At 37.7% G+C, this 20,780-nt stretch overlaps 1 protein-coding gene across 1 annotated transcript in view; it reads left to right on the plus strand.

The window, feature by feature from the left end:
- The window catches only part of LOC108667979 (ryanodine receptor-like), a gene marked incomplete at its 3' end in the record, with an annotated part of 62,720 nt that overhangs the window by 10,702 nt on the left and 31,238 nt on the right, over nucleotides 1–20,780 (plus strand). The window contains 13 exon segments of the mRNA XM_047884478.1: nucleotides 1,091–1,195; nucleotides 2,612–2,710; nucleotides 6,839–6,856; nucleotides 10,255–10,332; nucleotides 11,636–11,711; nucleotides 12,987–13,099; nucleotides 13,510–13,615; nucleotides 14,761–14,854; nucleotides 15,581–15,763; nucleotides 16,205–16,376; nucleotides 17,542–17,711; nucleotides 19,207–19,331; nucleotides 20,572–20,751. Coding sequence (XP_047740434.1) covers nucleotides 1,091–1,195; nucleotides 2,612–2,710; nucleotides 6,839–6,856; nucleotides 10,255–10,332; nucleotides 11,636–11,711; nucleotides 12,987–13,099; nucleotides 13,510–13,615; nucleotides 14,761–14,854; nucleotides 15,581–15,763; nucleotides 16,205–16,376; nucleotides 17,542–17,711; nucleotides 19,207–19,331; nucleotides 20,572–20,751 — 1,519 coding nt within the window.

A 20,780-nucleotide genomic window follows, 5' to 3' on the forward strand; every position in this document is an offset into this window, starting at 1 on the left:
TCCTGCGCTCACCGCCTCAACTTTGCCCATTAATTAAGTCAAATATGCGCCTCACCTAAATTAAATTTCTCGAAGTATTTTTCTAAATTTATTTCATCGTAAGCTTGGCCACTGTCGGCAAGATTNATCTCTCCTCCCTACAATAAGGATGATATGTCACAATAATTTAGTAATAATTTTTCCTTCTCTCACCGCCTAAACTTTGCCCATTAATTAAGTCAAATATGCGCCTCACCTAAATTAAATTTCTCGAAGTATTTTTCTAAATTTATTTCATCGTAAGCTTGGCCACTGTCGGCAAGATTGATTCCTCCAGTCACTCGGAAACACTTGCTCGCACTTAATATATTGCCTTGGCAGTAGCGAACCCATGTCTGTTACTAAGCTTAAGTCATTTATGTATATAAAAAATTCATGTTTCAATGTTTCGCATCATATCTTAATGAGAAGATTTTATCGACAACTAAAGAGATAAAATTTAAAATGTTACTTACATGTTGAATAATCCCGAAATTATATATATTTATCATACATGGAACACTAATATTTATTGCTGACTTTCAGTGGATAGGCCCATACAACAATAATATGTTCTTTACGAAGGCTTACTGAACTGAAGTTTGAAACGACCATATTGCTACCTCGCCTGGAGGTTCGATGGGCAACTCAATAATAAAATTTCGAGCCCTACTGCCGTAGCGAAGCAATATTTTCATGAAATATTCATTTATTTCCCTCAACAATTGGACATAATCTGTCTCTCCTGCAATACCATTGGCTATAATACTTTATTATCAAATGTTAATAACAAAATTCTAAATTTATAAGCTATTCTGACATATTTATTTTTCCCAACAATAGGACATGGTGTGCCACTCCTGCAATGTCATTGGTTATCATATTTTATTGTCAACTAATAATAACAAAATTCTAAATTTATAACCTATTCTGACATATTTTATTTCCCCCAACAGGAGGACATGGTGTGCCACTCCTGCAATGCCATTGACTATAATACTTTTATTGTCAAGTAATAACAACAAAATTCTAAATTTAAAAGCTATTCTGACATATTTTATTTCCCCGACAGGAGGACATGGTGTGTCTCTCCTGCAACGCCACAGGCGAGAGGGTCTGCCTTGCCGCCGAAGGCTTCGGCAACCGCACTTGTTTCCTGGAGAACATCACGGACAAGGTCGGTGATACTAACCGATGTATGCATAATTTAGATTTTGTTCGTCTCCAAAATCTGTATTGGTAGATTTTTGTCTGCTTTAATTTGTTGTGCAGGGTTATTTCGCCAACGCAGGTTTTTGATGCCCACTTTTCCTTGAGCAGCTCTATTATGAATTTGCCTACAGGTTAATTTTTATGCATTTAATATTCACTTCACTTAAAAAACATTTAGTTACACTTCAAAAATTGAGTAAACGAATTAACATAAATGTTTCAGTATATTTTATCTCGAATGTCAGTATCTCGTATAATAAGGAATGCAATTTAAGTACATTGAATTTAATCTTTAAAAGTCACTTGAATTGTTGTTTCAGTTTCATGCCTTCTTACAGTTTATCTTGTTATGTATGTTTCCAGTAGGTATAGCGTTGTAAAATTCTACCAGTTGTTCGTTGTTCTCGCGTAGGAATGGCATTTCGGCGCATTGGCCGATTGCCAATGTTAGTCTGCGGTAAACACTCCCAGTATTTCATTTACTTTATATTCTTCTGTTTCTGTTAGACGTACACGTATTAAGCAGACGCCACTTGCGCTGTCATTTTTTGCATTATTATATGCAACTCATTAATTTTTTTATTTTACTAGATCCATGTAAACTAACGAAACTATTCCTGTGTTACTTTTTACTGGAGTATGAATTACTGCTCTCCGAGTTCAGGAGCTGGCACAATGCAGATTGTGGAGATCAAAAAATGATGGTTTAGGTTTTATACTTTGGAGTATTGATTAAACTTGATTATTGCTTAATTTCATCTCTTTGAATAAATTGGTTTTTGCTTAATTTAATTTTTCATTCAGAAATTGGGATTTTTATGGTTTTAATTCAGTTTCTTTTTTAAAATATTTTGTTTCTGCTCAGTATTTTTTAATTATTAACATCATTCGATTAATAGGCAGCCAGCTTCTTTTGTATGCATCGACAAATTTTCAAACATTTATTGTCTATAAAATTTAAAAATGCCTATGCTACCTAAAAATCTGCACTCCCAATTTCTTACATAATAACAATAAGGACGATCTAAATTATTTAATTATTAATACGGATAATCAAAGACGTTATATTTTTCAGTAAAATTTATCTTCATACGATAAGAACGACAGAAATTTTTAGAATTGTAAATACACTTTGGAAGATTTTAGTACCTCAAAACTTTTCTAATGATATATAGCCATTTGTTGATTTTAGTGTGACATATATTATTGTGACAAATATTATAGTGACATTTCATTATATAGTGATTATATTGATTGTGGTGATTAAAGTGATTGAATTGGTTATAGTGATATTTCATTTGGTGATTAACATGATCATTGTTGTAGATTATAGCGACATATATTGAGTAAGGAACTAACATTTGTTTGCATTATTGAGCAGAACAGCCCGCCAGATCTGTCGCAGTGCGTGTTTGTGATCGAACAAGCGCTGTCGGTGCGGGCGCTTCAAGAGCTTGTCACCGCCGCGGCCAATGAGTCGGTGGGTGACGAGAGGGGGGGGCGGGGGACCATAGGGTGCTTCGGGTCTTGGTGGATCCTCAAGAATTTTTTGAAATTTTTGAGGGATATATGCAAATGTTTGAATGAATGCTTTAAAAGGATTTAAAATGATAGCAAGTGTTTAGAAGAAGGTTTGAAAAGGTTCTCGAATAACAGGACATGTTTGTTTGAATGTGTGAAAAGGCTCTAAAATTATAGAAGATGTTAATGAATGTTTGAAAATGCCTAAAATTGATGGCAAACGTTTGAATGCTCGCAAGTCTGAAGAATGTTTGAGAGTACTGATGGATAAATGCAAGTGTTCGAATGTCGGTGGATCTTGGAAGGTGTTTGAAAATGTTGCATAACTGCAATAAATTTTCGTTTTGTATGAATTTGGCTGATCTTAGAGTATTTATGGAGGTATTAAGATATTAATGAAGCCACATTAAGTGAGTGCACAGCCAGGTCAAAAGTGACTTAATTACTAACTAGAGCCATATCTTAACTGACTTACAAACTGCAACATGTCACACAGGACTCAATGTCTATATAGCCGAGATAATGTAGTTGGCACTCATATCGCAACTGTCACTCGCCTCAGCAATAAACAACAAGCGCATCGGGCTTAAAAAATTGATTTGGTTTGTCAGTCTACGTCGTAATTTTTCTTTCGCTTCTTCTAGTCACCTCGCGCAATTTGAGTTCAAGTTTATTCTTTACGTTTGCGCTCCCAGTTTGTCTCCGCTTAATTGTGATTCGAGCATGTAATCTTTATCACCAGAGAACGAATCTCGTGTTCCTTACAATCAAGTTTTTGGTACTTTACATGTATTTTTACGACCATTTCTTGATCATTCACTTGAAACATATCGAGCCGCTTGAAAACTAATCAAAACTGATACTAAAGTGCCCAGCAATGAAATATCGTCAATATTTTCCTTTGCAGTTACACTTATTCTTCTACAATCTATTCAACATATTCACTTCACAAATAAATTGGTCAAATGCTCGCGGAAAACAACGATGAGTGATCATGCGTCGCTATTGATGATCTTCAGCCATGAAATTTTAGTTTCTTGTGCATTTTTTTAGTCTTTCGCTTCTCCTTGTCAACGTGACTTATACGAGTACTATTTCGGACAGGTCATCTCGCAATATGTCAAACATATGCTCAGTTGGTCGTACCCTCGGTAGGCCCACCCCCTGTAGGCCCTACCCTCCGTAGGCCCTATCCTACCCCATGTAGGAACTACCCTCGGTATGCCCTACCCTATGTAGGCACTACCCTCCGTAGGCCCTACCCTCCGTAGGCCCTACCCTCTGTAGGCCCTACCCTCTGTAGGCTCTACCCTCTGTAGGCTCTACCCTCTGTAGGCTCTACCCTCTGTAGGCTCTACCCTCCGTAGGCCCTACTCTCCGTAGGTCATGCTGCGCTATTATCGAGCTCTTCTGCAGCGATGACCCCTCATCCCCTTGTCGCTCCCTCCTCTTCTCCACACAGTCTCAATGTTCTCGTTTTTAAGTTGTTTTTACTTTTTTAAGTTTTAAGTTTTGCTCCTTTTTGGCTTCATTCTACTGATTATCCTCATTTCTTTCTACCTACTTTATTTCTCTTCCAATTCCTATATTCTTTCGCCTAGCTCCATTCCTCTTAGAGTTCCACATTAATTTCATTTTCATTCATCTTCTAGTTCCTCCATACCCTCGGCTTTATCCCTATTAAATTTTCTCCATACTCTCGTCTTCTTTCCTATTATGGCTCACCCATACTCTGGTAATCCTCATAGAACTAACTCTCATTACTTTAATCTTCGCTTCTTTCGTCCCCTCATTTCCCCTCTTCCTCTACTCACGGTGTTTGTGTACCGACATGCCCTCGAGCAGACTGCCCTCAGAAGGCTGTATTTCGTGCCCTGTAATCCCCTCAAGTCAAAGCAAAAGTGAGGCGAAATGCATGCCGATGCTCAGAGCTCGAACTTATTCGTTCTCGTACTTATTTGTTGACGAAAAGTTGCTGCACTGAGTACTGCATCGAGTTTCGTATGCAATGCACTAGTAATTAGTTTCGACGTAGCGTGTCGAGAGATTTCATCGTTTCTCCACATACTGGGTTCGTTTTCAAGGAAATGAGGAAATTTTTTTAACTTTAACAGCTATTTTAAATTAGTTTATCATTCTCCAGAGATTTGTATTTATATTATATGACAATATACACATCATTTGTACAAATTTGTTGTGCAATTATAACAAATACCAGTTTTACATTTTAAATAATTTAAAAATCCATATGAAGTCAAATAAACAATAAATTTAAATAGCAATAAATAAATGTAATAAATTTTAAAATCCAAATAGTCTCAACATTTTAGAGAAAATTTCCCAAGGAGTGTTGGTCAAAACTACTTCTCATAACTCAATTTTGAAGTAAAATAGTTGAATTTAAATAATAATTTAGCTCCGAGATTCGCTATTGAAATTTAAGCTCAAACAGCCAACTTTGGAAAGTGCATACAGGGTTTGAAAAACATGAAAAATTTCCTCAAGTGCCAAGTGCCGAGCAAGATTTTTTTCAGTGCTATGAATTTTATGAACGGCCAAAATTCACCTTAAATGAAGGCACTTTCAAAATAAACCTTTTGAAAAGCTAGAGTAGATCTTTGTTTCGGAAAATCTGAACACTGCTAGTGGAAGGCACTGCGTGTGACTGTGTGACCTGGTTTGTTGAAAGGACCCGGGAAGATATTTTATGACGTTTGAAATAGTATGAATTGTAGAACGGAATGAATTTTCATACGAAAAAAGTGACTAGTATCTGATTTTGGAACATATTTTCTCGTGAATTTAAAGAGGATGAATGTTATCGTGTGATTGCTTCATTTGTACATAGCGGATTTGAAGGAATTTAGCGCCTCTGTGAGTCATTTAAATTTTAAAGTTATTAAAAAAATGAATTATTACTGCGATTTCTGACTCTGATTCGCGCATTTTGCGAATGACTTCAGGTTTAAGGCGTGCTAGAATTTCACATTCATCCAATGTGTATTTTATGAAATTTCTCTATAATTCCACTGGTTTACGCAATAAATCGAAATAATCATAATTAGTTATTGTGTTGGGGCCGTCAAAGGCTTCCATGTGAAAAAAAATTTGCCAATGTTTAGAATTGAAATACACATGCAGAGATTCAGGGACACTCTGCAAAGTCTTGCTCACTCCACTCATTGTCTCAGCCAGTCTTTCCTTCTCTAATTTTGTACAGATCATCTATCTCCTAATCGAGTGACAATTTTTATAACAATTTATAGCTTGATTACTACTATTGAGTGGAAACTGTTATAAACTATCTCTTGGAAATCTTTGTTGAATTTGCTCTGTGTGACCGATGATCGCATGGTTAGTTGATACCTAAATGTACTTATAAAAGGTTGACGCTCCACATGCATCCCTCATTAGACAGCTTGATTGACTGCAGTCAGATTGAAAACTATTACAAAAACCTTTCATGTGACAATAGATTTCACATTTTCATTATTAGTTATGAATTCATAACAGAGAGCAAAATATTGGTATATTGCAGGTATTGTTTTGTCTTGAGCGAAAATCATTTCTACTTTCATTTGCCTCGATAATTGGTCTGTCTGGCATTCATAGGGTAGGAAAATATTTTTTTAAATCGGTTATTATTTCAAGATGTCTTATTTCTTGCGTTATTTTCGTACTAACAGGAGTTAATTATGACTAAAATCGAAAGAAATATGTTATATAAGAAAATAAGTATCACCAGTCCGAAACTCCTGTAATAATAGTTAGGAACTCATAAAATGAGAGTTATCCATAAGCTCATGAAATAAGAGTTAGTCAGGATATCGTAGAATAAAAATAAAAATGCAATATAATACAACAAAACTTGAATGCTAAGCGTTTGTAAATAATTTGTGCTAAACTTACGCGTAGATAGAAGTATGTATGCTCAATGGTTGGCTAAAATATTCAGTGTCTGCTACACCATAAGATGCGTGTACAAATGTTTTGCTATAAATGCGTCAGTGACGCCATGCAAAGAGCTCTGCAGAAGACATGACTTCCCTCCCAGATAACTTCTAACTTATTGTTGTTATGTGTGCAGCAAGAGAGCGAAGGCGCAGTAAGTATCTACACACCACTACTTCAATTCAAACTCAACGTTTTATTTTTAAGCTATCAAAGGCTTGTAGTTTCTCACGTGCAATCTCTACGTCCCCAGTCAAAAATCGAGGATGTTTCACCGGCGATTAGACGGTAGGCGAACAATCATGATAGCAGAGTGTGTATATTGCTTAATTGTGGTACGCTTATAAATCACTGCATGGTATCCACAAGAGGCCGTGAAGTTATTATAACCGTGTGCCTAATGAAAAATGTCGCTGGCCGCGATAACGTCTGTTACGCCAATGGACAACTTTGAAAACTTATTCCTAAATTTATACATGGGTGAAAATTTTATTTAAAGCAGTTTCGAAGAAAGAGATTCGAGCTGAAAAGAGATATAAATAGATTCCGAATCAATTTAATTTCGATAAAGATGAATGTCACGAAGCAACGTAAAAATTTGAAAGTGATTATTATCAATATCGAAATGAAATTAGGATGGAGAAATTTTTTATTTATTTTGTAGGTTTTTTTAACCAGGTAATTCGATTTGTTACCTGGTAAAAATGCTGATTGAGCCATTCTGTGTCATCGAATATTAATGGTTTATGTTTCAATATGCACACGTGTTTCTTAGTGGATTGTAATGTAAACTAGCGACGTCTACTCTATTAAATCTCAAAAGTAGTCGATCCTCAAATAAAGCATTCATTCTGTAAGTACTACGTGGAACACCTAGAAACCATGCGACGAAGTTCCACTGACATCTTTGTATGCTAAAGCAACAGCACACGCTCTTCCTACTGCAGTCTGAGTAAGGTTTCAATTTTCAGACAGTGATCTCATAATTTCTTCGACCGGCGATAGTGGTAAAATTCTCGAGTTCAGCTTCACAATCCCTACTCATTGATATTGATTAATGTGCTGCATAAACATGTATGTGATGCATAAAACAAAGAATTTATTAAAAGCAGTAAAAGAGTTTAAGAAGTGTTTAATTCGGCAGGATACCGTGGAATATACGTAGATACTCAAGTATTGGTCCAGATTCGACTACTGTATAGATGTTGCGCCTGAGTTACATGCGGCGACGGTGGGTATCGTATAAGCGCTGCCGCGTGCGGTTCGCCTTAGTTACCCACCGAGGCCGCTTGCTGCTCATGAGCGATAAGGCGATCTTGAAAACTGAACACTTCGTCGGTGTTTCGGCGATGATACACGCGCACTCGATCTACCTCAATGTGCTGGCGAAATGTTCTAGATTTTTGACTGGGTACCAAAGACGTTTTACAAACATTGCAGTATTTTGCTTTCTTTCTTTTTGGCGTCGAAGAAACATTAATTTTCAAGCAATTTTACTCGCACTAACTCATTTTTTAATTTTTTAAAATTGTGTAAACAGCTTCTATTCCGTGTTTATTAAAATTTATTGTATTCCAGCGTCGTGACTGCATGTCCCGGCTGCAGCATCAATTATCTCCATTGTGTATTCCGCTTTTTCGATGTAATTTTGCATTTCAATTTATACATTTTTTTGTAGTTCTCTTTTAGATCCAGTCCGCCAGCTCCCTGCTGAGAATGTTCCCTTACTTACTAAAGCGATAATAAAAGATAAATTATGGATTAAAATTTATATTATACGCAAGTTTCATTAATTCAATTTTGATCCCAGAGCGTCCACTTTTTAAAATTTATATTCTTGGCTTTAGGCTTCTTTGTTTATATTATTTAGCCATCTTATTTTGTTTTCGGCATCGTATTTTCCAATTGATAATATTGAAATAAGTTTGTTATTACTTCTCATAATTTATTGGTGCGTACTTCAAATTTTGAAATTTTCTTCCAATGCCTTCCATGCTTCTTTTGGTTATGCGAGTTACCAGTTAAAATTCATGGCAAAAACTTTTATTTTTACGAATTTGCTTCTTCTGATAGCAGCCTTACTTTATTGTAATAATTGCGTTCAATATAAATAGGTTTTTTAACTGTCTTCGGCATTACCGTGCCATATTTCATGTAATGCCCGTGTTTATACCTGTTGGTGTAACTTAGAAAAGTTTTGTTCATTCCTGTTGCGCTCAACGCGAGTCTGAGCTGTCAATTAAGTTGCATAGCGTCGGTTTACCTCAGCGGTCGCTTTAGTTACAACAAGAAATTGTTGATGAAAATTGCGTGTCTAGGGGCGACATAAACCATGTCGTATCCGAAGCTTGTATTACTTCGGTGTTTATTCATTAAGAATCCTTCCTAAATTATATGTTCTAACTATATGTGCCGAAGAATTAAAAATTTTGTGATAATTGACCCTTTTTTTCGTTCGTGTGTCTGTTGTCTGACAGTCGTTGATTCTCCTTTGCCGTATGTTCATGAATGTGAATTTTTAAACGGGATATTTGTTTCTTTGCTTTAAATGTCATTGATAATTGTTGTGTTTATATTATACGTATGAACTTTTGCCTAGACGAAATTTTTGCATCATTTACTTAAATGTAGTATTATTTTTCCACTATTTTCAATAGTGGAAAAAATTTTTTCCACTATTGCTTTCAATAAATTTCTTATTCCAATCCCCTTTCGCTGGACTTTCGTGTAATCTCCCCATGAATATCGTCGATCTAATTTTGTTTGTCTGTTTCCTTATGTCATATGTTATTACATTAATTTTCTAAAAGGCTACCTTTCGTGCTACGAAACCCATTTTCACTTTTTTACCATCTTAAATGATTATACACGAATTTTTAAAAGGGCATCATTTTGTGCTATAACCCATTTTCGCTTTTTAGTATCAAGAACACTCAATTTTGTCTCAAAAGTTCTGACCTGACTCGTATAGGGAGACTTTCCTTGTGGCTTGATTTTCCGTATTTCTTCAAAGTTACCGACACTTGACGCTCGCAATCATTCACTTTTTCTTCTTTGCTCCTCTCACGAAAATATAATTATTTTATTTTTCGCTGCTTCCCGTGACGAGGTTCGTAGTCGAACTGTCGCTTAATGTGCATTTGTTACTGACATCGTCACTGTTATATTCCCTGCCGCCAGTGGCCTAATGCTTTGTTCTATCTTATTTTTATGTTTATTGCATTTTCTTTCTATTTAGGTTCTCCTGCTGCTACACCAGCTATATACTAAACTATTCGGATTATATCTCCATGCCTCTCACCACTCCTCTCATTCCCCTATCATTCCCCTCTAATTCCCCTCTCATTCCCCTCCCATTCATTTTTTTCCTCTCGATTCCTCTATGCTTTCACCACTCCTCTCATCCCCTCTCATTCCTCTACCATTCCTCCATGCCTCCCACCACTCCTCCCATTCCCCTTCCATGCCTCTCACTCCGCATCTCATTCCATGTCATCTCCTCCCCCGACCCCACTAGCCCCAACGCTCTATCTTCCCTCTGTGTATCCCCAGGGTAAAGGGACAGGGTCGGGACACCGCACGCTGCTCTACGGCAATGCTGTGCTGCTGCACCACGAGAACTCCAGCATGGTCAGTGACGCCCAGAGTTGTTCCTATCTTGGCATGCATATGTTCTTTTAAATCAATTGATCAGTCATTCGTTGATTTAAATCAAAGATTTAAAATATTTATATCAATCAAAGATTGATTGATTTAAATGAAAGATTTAAGAGATTTAAATCAATCAAAGATTGATTGATTTAAATGAAAGATTTAAGAGATTTAAATCAATCAAAGATTGATTGACTTAAATCGAAGATTTAAAAGATTCAAATCAATCAGAGATTGATTGATTTAAAATTTTAAATCAAAGTTCTTAATCAATAAATTTATTTAAATCTTTTAAATCAATTTTCATGATATTTGATGTTGCTTTGAATTGTTGTTTGGTGTTGCCTTGAATACATCGATGAGTGAACTGATCACATAAATGCAATGTTCATTTTACTTTTGTTTATATTTGATAACCTTTTTATTTTTTTCATTTTTATACATGTTTTCTGAAAGTTTTCTTCGGCTTTTATCTTTTAGTGTTCAAGTTTATTTTCTTTATTATGTATATGTGAGATGATATTTGATTTGCAGCTATCACGACAAACAATAAAATACTTTTATTTAAATCGCTCACTAAAAATACAATCAAAAAAATACGCAACTGACATTATCTGGTTTAAATACTTCGACTCTTTAATTCTATCTACAGGAAATTCTTGCGTTGTATACATACTCTGCAGTCTTACGGTTATTTTGTTCGAAATTGGCGTATCAAATATTGTCTGCACATCCGTTTATTATCTATGAGAAAAAGTAATAACATATTTTGCACACCTATTTTCTTTCAACTATCTAACGACAAATTCACTGGTGAACGGTTTTAAATCTTTTTGCCTATAAATTGACCTCTGAAATACTGTGATGTTTTCGCACAATCGAAAGGTAATGGCATTAATTTTGTTTAATTAGTATTCAAAACGTTTAGTTGCAAATAAATTGACAATGGATAAGCGGTTCTAATTTTTACCTGTAAATTTAATTACTTCCAAAACTAACAAATGTTCAGTTCCAGCAGCTTCAACAGAATATTCAGAATTTGGTTCAAATGATTTACTGTCCTAAACGGTGGTTAAATAAAATGTCCGTGGCTGGTTAAATAATCCAGGATGATGTCATTGTGATTTAGAAAAGTTAGGCCGGACAGTCTCTGGCTGACTTCTTCTGGTACAATTCACTATGCTGTACACTATACAATACTGTGGTGTACACTATACAATACTGTGTACAATTGCACTATATTTAACCTATCGATTGACTGTCCTATTGATGTACCGAGCAGTACCTAGCATGTCTCTCGACGAGCTCGTCCCGCGATAAGCTGGCGTTCGACGTCGGTCTTCAGGAGCACTCGCAAGGTGACGACCTACTAACCTGAGGGTCCAACCTGAGGTAGTGGGTTCTATGTTTCATTATAGAATTCAACTTCAGTAATTTATTATTTTTACAGGTTCAGTAATTCAGAGTTCTTAGAATTATTAAATGCAAAGTAACGCATGAGCAACTTTGCCGTACATTTTCGTCTGTGCTAGTATACTTCAATTAAAATACAAATTGGCAACAAATAAAAGTAATTTTTTTCCAGAATGAATCCGGCTTGTAAATTTCATTCGAAATAACATTTTTTAATTCAGGTTTTTTAACCATGCGTTTATATGTATAGTGGCATTACTGTGAGTGTCATATTTTAGCCAATATAAAGCCAATAGCCGTTATGTTTTGACACATGGTAGTGTATATATTTTATCCCTTGTTTCATTTTTCAAAACCGAAATGGAATCTTTGAATCGCAATAGGTGAAGAGTAAGTTGAACTTGAAGTTTAGTGAAAGAATTTCAGCTAGGGAGCTACGCCATCATAATTTCTGCTGCTATCCGGATTTAAATGAAAATATTTCTATCATGATTTTCACCATGCAACAGTCATAATTAAAATAACGAGGTACTGAAGAAGTACTGAATAAATCATAAATTCTCAGTATATTAGCTTCGGGTGTGAACTCTGATTAAGATTAAAATGATAAACACTCGCCTGAAACACAGTGGTCATTACGGCAACTCGGGCAATTCTGGAGAATTAGGGCTCGACTCTATGCCTTTTTATTCTTGAATGCTATGCTCACCGCTATGAGCATTGCTGATATTATTCTCGAGGCAAATGACGTTGAAACAACGTTAGTGCAAGTTCACTTCTTTAAAACAACCGTAATAACGAGTTGATTTCGTTTAAACAACGTTGAATCAACGTTATTCCAGCGTCAAGTGCCTATAGTGTATAGTAATTTTTTGCATTTCCGTGTTATTTAATTTTACCGTTTAGAGAGACAACGCCAATGACGTCGAAACGATTATGTCCTTATTATCCTTTTTATCATTGGTATATCTTTCGAACGTTGCAGTCGCAGAACAGGATGGATCGCCGCCTCTGACTATCGTGCATGTTGTCAACGACTTGAATTCGTTGAAACGAGATTTGTTCTAAGTTGCTTTAACTTGAGATGCTTAGTGAGTAGTAATTCCATCTCTATGTTATAATGTAATTTAATTTCAGCGTTTAGGAGCTGTTGCTCGAGTTTATTGTTTGTAAGAGACTGTTTGTGTGTAGTTTCTCAGTACACGTGCCGTTTGCGACAGGCGAGTCCTGCTGGTGGACCATCCACCCCGCCAGCAAGCAGCGGTCCGAGGGCGAGAAAGTTCGCGTGGGCGACGACCTCATCTTAGTGTCGGTTGCTACAGAGCGATATTTGGTGAGTCTTATTGCCTAATTGATCTGCTCTGGAAGGTATTTATGTTTTTAGTAAAGCATTCATGAGCATAATGAGGATTAAACAACAATATATTTTACAACAGAACAAAACTATTTTTGTGAATGAAAAAAAAATTGTTAGTTCACCACGTTCAAGCAGATGGCTTTTTATCGTTGTTGATTGCTCCAAAAGTTGAAATTTGTTTATTTCTATTGAAAAATTTAAACTCTTCTGTATTTGTGTCTCCTTCTTTTCGTTTCACTTTGAATTCCTCCATTATAGCCATTCTCTGATTAACTTAGCTTGTTAAATTCAGTTGTTATCGAATCATCACGATTAAAATCGTCTAAATCTTCATCAAATCATCATGCCCTAATGAGTTTTTGATAACGTCACTTTTCGTCGGGCAGCAAGCGACGAAGGAGGACGACCAGAGCATCGTCAACGCATCGTTCCACGTCACGCATTGGTCGGTGGCACCCTTTGGCACCGGCCTCTCCCGCCTCAAGTTTGTGGGTGAGCGCTGGTGCCCGTGGCCTATACTTTCAAAAAAAGTTATGAGATCGTAAGTTTATCAGCCAATCATTGGCGGCCTTTCAAGCAAAATCCACCAATTATAGACAAGAAAACCGAGCGTAAGTACTTACTTAGCAAATTTGGAAAGTATGTCCCCAGGACGTATTGAAATAATGAACTTCAGGGGCCGTGCTATCGAAGATAGTTACGTTTGCGTAACTCCGTCACACTATCACAGACGGCTTTTCAAGCTACACCTACCAATCACAGACGAGAAATCGACCACTACGTGCATTTTGGCTATTAACCGTTCTTCTGCAGCGCCCATGAGTTACGACCTCGTACATCTCTTCAAGTACGCCCGTTTTGTACAACACTTGAGCATTCTCGTGGTGACCGATTGAATAGGATCACCAAGATCACAAAAGCGAAATACGAAACCCGCAAGTAATTGTTAAAATTTTTGTCAAATTGCAAAGTGGGCGAGCTTAGAACCGGCGACAGGCCTGATCAAAGTTGACTCCACTATTGTAAACAAATTCTTTCACGACTATTCTTGAACCACTGAGCTTTTTAATCGATTTTGCATCCCCGCGTACTTTCTCCGTATTTGGACGAGTTACGGACACCGGGGCATCAGTCATGTTCAGTAAATTAAAGCATTCTGATTGCGTATCTAAACTGAATTTTTATTTGTAAGCGTGACGGGCTTGTGCAGGTCATGGTAAGTTAATTTTTTGAAGTGTCGACGAGATGTTTCAGAGATACCATATGTTTCTATTTTATTTTGGGCCATTTTTGAGGTTGGCGAAATGGTTAAATTTGCTGCCGTTTGGTTTAATGCATATTGCATGGTCCTGCAATCACAGAATTTATCCTGGAGACTTCATTACCTAATAAATTATTGCTACGTACCTTACTATATCAGTTTCACTGCCTCTCGTCCACAGAATTCAAGTCACCTACCCAGTTCAGCACATGATCTAGCATGAATAGTTGAATCACTACAAATTGAAGATTTGTGAACTCATTGGTTTGACGTTATTTGGGTCGAAGAAAACTATTGTGTTATGCATTCCATGTCACATTAACGATCTATAGGCCTATTTTGCAATCCTCACGTGAACATCGTCTTCCAACCGCAGCGTGCGTGTTTGGAGGCGAGGTGCTGCGGTTCTTCCACGGCGGAGACGAATGCCTCTCTATACCGTCCACCTGGTCCGACCAACCCGGGCAGAAGTGAGCAACAGCAATACTCCAGGAAAATAACATTGAAAAAACGTTTAATAAACGTCATTTCAACGTTACCATTTAATGAACGTTAAATCAACTTAAACTTTAAATCGACGTAATTTAAACGTTTTAACGTTCAAGTTTATCCAACGTTAATCTCATGTCTGGTGGACTTGGCCTTGGCCGGCACCGCATTTGAAGTCGATGTTAAGCTCTTTAAAATCTCTTTAAAATCTATTTTGTTGCTGATGGTACATTGCATTAGCTTAAAATTTCAAACATGAATAATGCGTCAAAAACTTGATTATCATTGAAATTATTTTGTAGCTTCAGAGAATAGATACTGATTTCGCACTGAAATGGCTTAAGAAATTTCTTTTTAGTTTACTTTACACTTGAGTTATTTGAACACCTCTATTCAATGTGGCAGGGCATTGGTGCAAATCTCACATCGATCTATTTGCATAACTAACTCGGTATCTTGGTGTGGCAGCATCATATGAACTATATAGTCATTCACAATGATGCCACATTACTCCACAGCACACTATTTTGATATGGCAGTTTGTGGTGTACGTATAGTCACTATGATGCCATGTTACGCAACATCACTTTATCTTGATGTGTCAGCATCGAGGTGTACGATTGTCACTATGATGCTCATCCAACTGTCACAATGAAGTCACATCACTCATAATGATGACACCACATCACATAATCTCGGTGTGGCAGCATCGTGGTGTACGAGGGTGGCTCGGTGACATCACAGGCTCGGTCGTTGTGGCGGCTGGAGCTCGCACGTACCAAGTGGGCGGGCGGCTACATCAATTGGTTCCACCCGATGCGCCTGCGACACATCACAACCGGCCGATACCTGGGCATCAACCAGCAGCATGAGCTCGTCTTGCTGGAGAGGTTGTTTTCTATTACTTTTATGTCTTATTAGATTGCTTACGGATAGACATAAAGATAAGATGAGATTGCTTACGGATAGTTCTTATTTCCAATGTGAGTGATTTTGAAAGACGTCTCTGGCATGTTTCTTCTTTCATTTACATCAGTGCCTTATTTCTTATATTAGTTATTTTATGAGAAGTCGTTTGCTTCTGCCCGATTTAATTTGCATCCCGTTCTTTATCTCCTATATTCGCAATTTTGAGGGTTGATATCCTGAGGTTTCTTTGCATATAATACTTTTAGAGACTATCTTTGCGACGACGATAGCAACATCAGTTGATGTATGTAACATCACTTGTTGTATGTAACATCAGTTGATGTATATTATATCAGTAGATGTATGTTAAATGCATTAAGAGAATTATTTCTTCGACCCTGAAATGCATGGTTTGGTCGCAGAGACGAGGCGACGCTGGCAGCGACTGCGTTCTACCTGCGCGAGGAGAAGGACGACAACAAAGTAATCCTCGAGGACAAGGATCTGGAGGTGATCGGCACGGCTCTCATCAAGTATGGTGACTCGACCGTCATCGTGCAGCACATCGAGACCGGACTCTGGCTCTCCTATAGAGTGCGTCTCACTTGTCAAGAGCTTAACTTGTGTGTCTTATGCATTGTCTAGCGTCAGTAACTATATATGTACAGTAACTATATATGTACGGTATATATGTACATCATGGCGATATAAATGCACAAGCAAGAAGTGCATCATGTATATAATGACGTTAACTAGTGATACCAATGGCCAAAGGATTAAGTTAACAACGGTTGATTTACCAGTACGCAAAGGGTTGATGATGATCTGGTAACTTTAGCTACCAGATCTTTAGGTATAAATGCACTGCCAATATAGTTGATATATCAGCGGACAAAAACAATTTTTTTACTAACGTTAACTTCTGATACATGTGTGTAGTTATGGACTTGATATATGAATAACTTTAATGAAGTTTATTGTATCCGTTAACAAATGGGTTGACTACAGCGTTCATTTGTTTTTTTAGTTTTATATGGTTTCTCACCTAAACTTCATTTTATTTATCGTATACGGTGGGTGACAGCTCATTTCTTCGAACTAGTTGACTCTGCCGCGGTATCTTTTAGAAAGAAAATATTTGGCAATATCATTCAAATGGTTTTGTAAATAACCGGAAAATATTTGTCTGGCAGTCCTTCTTATTCTAAAAATTATGTAACCAGAAATTGGCTCTGCAATTAAAAGGTAAATATTCAACGTGCAAGCATTTTTCTTTCACTAAACTTGGAACCAGTGATACCTCGAAATAGGCACGGTAAATGACAGTCGAATTTTCAGCCTGTCGGCGTTTTTCTTTAAAGACATTATGTAACCTATACGATGAATTGCAATTTGATGTACAAGTATCAGGTAAAATAATGTACTTGCAGACCTTCACCATTTCGAAACTATGTAATTAACCTATGATACCCTGCAAATTCAAATATAAATGGAAGGTAAATATATGGCCTGCAAGCGTTGTTCCTTCGATAAATATTTAACTAACAATACACTGTAATAGACTACGTAAATAGCAGGTAAATATTTTTGCGTGCAGGCGTTCATTCTTCGGTAAATATGTAACTAACAATACATTGTAATAGACTACGTAAATATCAGGTAAATATTTTGCGTGCAAGCGTTCATCCTTCGACGAATATTAAACTAACAATACACTGTAATAGACTACGTAAATATTAGGTAAATATTTTGCGTGCAGGCGTTCGAGATCAAGAAGAAGGGCGTGGGCAAGGTGGAGGTGAAGCAGGCCATCCTGCATGAGGAAGGCAAGATGGACGACGGCCTGCAGTTCTACAGGAGCCAAGAGGAGGAGAGTAGGACTGCTAGGGTCATCAGGAAGTGTTCGCACCTCTTCAACAACTTCATCAAGTAATATTACTTTAGCTTCATTAATTGATATTCCTCAATGACTTCATCAAGTAATAATACTTAGTAGCTTCATTAATTGAAGTTCGTTAACAACTTCATCAAGTAATATTATTTGGTAGCTTCATTAATTGACATTCCTCTACGACTTCATCAAGTAATATTAATTACTACCTTCATTAATTGACATTCCTTAACGACTTCATCAAGTAATAATAATTACTACCTTCATTAGTTGACATTCCTCAACGACTTCATCTAGTATTATACCTTGAAATTTATGTCATGTATTATTGTTTTGCAACTCCATCAAGTAAAGTTATTTAAATTCATCAATAATTATTTATTAGTAGCTTCATCGACTAATATTACTTTACTATTTCATCAAGTGATATTACTCATCAAATTCATCAAGTAATAGTCCCCGTTTACTTGATGATGGTCTCCAGAAAGTTCTTGGTGTAATGAAGGCTGTCCTTCATCGAGGTTCATTTCCCTCACTCGGACACTTCAAACATTTAGGAACACCAACAATTTAATAGAACAAAGCAAGAAGCAAAATTTACATTGAGAGATAACGCCATACAATAAACTATCTGGCACATTAGCTGTTCAGTCTACCGATTAACAAGCGACATCTGCGAATTCCCTAAACAGGATAATCTGCTGCTTTTATCCGATCCTCGAAGTAAGAAGTCGGTTCCCGTGGTGGACATTGAGCACGAAAAGATTAAAAAGACAAGCTTGGCGAGTGCCACCTCGAGTCTAGTTCACGCGAGATCAGCAACCCTACACATTGAAAATAATAATACTTATGAACTGACTGAGACTGATCACTTAAGCACGTTAATTATGGAATCGCAATATTATCACTAAATAGCAACTGAATATGAAATAGATGCCGCATATTTTATTGTCTAATCTCAATTTGGTTGGACGGAAAATCTTACCAATAAAGGCAGGGTAGGTTGATTGGAACCAAAGCAACTAAAGGCGCAATGATTATAATTATTGTCAACCATGCCTAGAAATGGGTTGTCTACAGGAGGACTGCTGGGTAACGACTGGTCTAAGGTCCGGTCTATCACTCTTGTCGAGTGTTTCCAACCGGTGCCTTCTAGAATTTAATTTACAACTTTACGGCACTTCTTTAGCAACTTCATCAACAATATTACTGAACTACTTCTTCAAGTAATATTGCTAGGTAACTTCATCAGGCAATATTAAATACCACATCATAAATGCATCGAACGAACTACATTTAATTATTACACCGAACGAACTAAGTGCTATAGGTAACTACTTCTTTCGATGTAATAATTAAATATAGTTCGTCCGATACATTTATTATGTGGCATTTAGTAACAGCATTGAGTAATAATTGCGTGTCTGCAATACGTATTAATTACTATTTCAATTGAATAATTTCTTCAATCTTGCGTGCAATACGTTTTAATTATAATTTTAATTAAATAATTTCTTCAATTACGCGTTCAAGATGCCTGGATGAGATGCAGAGCAGCCGACGCCACTCAGTGCTGCTACGCAACGTCAGCCTCAAGGAGATGATCAACTGCCTCGAGGACCTCATCAACTACTTCGCCTACCCTTCCGATGAGCTCGGTGAGGTCTCTCATAAATGAGCTTGGTGAGGTCTCTCATAAATGAGCTCGGTGAGGTCTCTCATGAAGGAGCTCGGTGAGATCTCTCATGAAGGAGCTCGGTGAGGTCTCTCATGAATGAGCTCGGTGAGGTCTCTCATAAACGAGCTCGGTGAGGTCTCTCATGAATGAGCTCGGTGGGGTCCCTCATAAATGAGCTCGGTGGGGTCCCTCATAAATGAGCTCGGTGAGGTCTCTCATGAATGAGCTCGATGAGGTCTCTCATGAATGAGCTCGGTGAGGTCTCTCATGAATGAGCTCGGTGAGGTCTCTTATAAATGAGCTCGGTGAGGTCTCATGAACGAGCTCGGTGAGGTCTCTCCTCATAAACGAGCTCGGTGAGGTCTCTCATAATAAATGAGCTCGGTGAGGTCTCTCATGAACGAGCTCGGTGAGGTCTCTCATAAATGAACTCGGTGAGGTCTCTCATGCAGGAGCTCGGTGAGGTCTCTCATAAACGAGCTCGGTGAGGTCTCTCATGGATGAGCTCGGTGAGGTCTCTCATGAACGAGCTCGGTGAGGTCTCTCATAAATGAGCTCGGTGAGGTCTCTCATAAACGATGCTCGGTGAGGTATCTTATAAATAAATGAGCTCGGTGAGGTCTCTCATAATAAATGAGCTCGGTGAGGTCCCTCATAAATGAGCTCGGTGAAGTTTCTCATAAAAGAGCTCGGTGAGGTCTCTCATAAAGGAGCTCGGTGAGGTCTCTCATGAACGAGCTCGGTGAGGTCTCTCATAAATGAGCTCGATGAGGTCTCTCATAAACGAGCTCGGTGAGGTCTCTCATAAATGAGCTCGGTGAGGTCTCTCATGAAGGGGCTCGATGAGGTCTCTCATGAAGGAGCTCGGTGAGGTCTCTCATAAATGAGCTCGGTGAGGTCTCTCATAAATGAGCTCGGTGAGGTCTCTCCTCGTAAACGAGCTCGGTGAAATCCCTGTTGAACATTATGAGTGGTTGGGTCTCTCTGTCGAGCTCGGTGTGCTCTCCCCTCATAAACGAGCTCAGTGAGGTCTTCCCTCACAACCATTATGAGTGGTCCCTCAGACGCGCTCGGTAGATAGTAGTACGAACAATCCTGCTTTATTATTTCACTGAGACACAAATTTATTATTTAAAAATTTTCTGTAAAGTGTTACGGTATTACATAACCGTTTTAAACTAGCCAACAAATGAATAAATGTTTAATTCTATCCTTCGCAGTTCACGAGGAGCGTCAAGTGTGCCTGCGCGCCCTACGCAACCGGCAGGATCTGTTCCAAGAGGAAGGGATCCTCATCCTCATCCTCGACGCCATCGACAAGATCACGATCATTGCGTCGCAGGGATACATGGTCGCCCTCGTGGGCGAGGAGTCCGGCCAAGACTGGGAGATTATTTCAGGTCAGTAACGACGATCACTTTGTATATTT

Source organism: Hyalella azteca, unplaced genomic scaffold (assembly GCF_000764305.2).
Source record: "Hyalella azteca isolate HAZT.00-mixed unplaced genomic scaffold, Hazt_2.0.2 contig1933, whole genome shotgun sequence".
Taxonomy (NCBI): Eukaryota; Metazoa; Arthropoda; class Malacostraca; order Amphipoda; family Hyalellidae; genus Hyalella; species Hyalella azteca.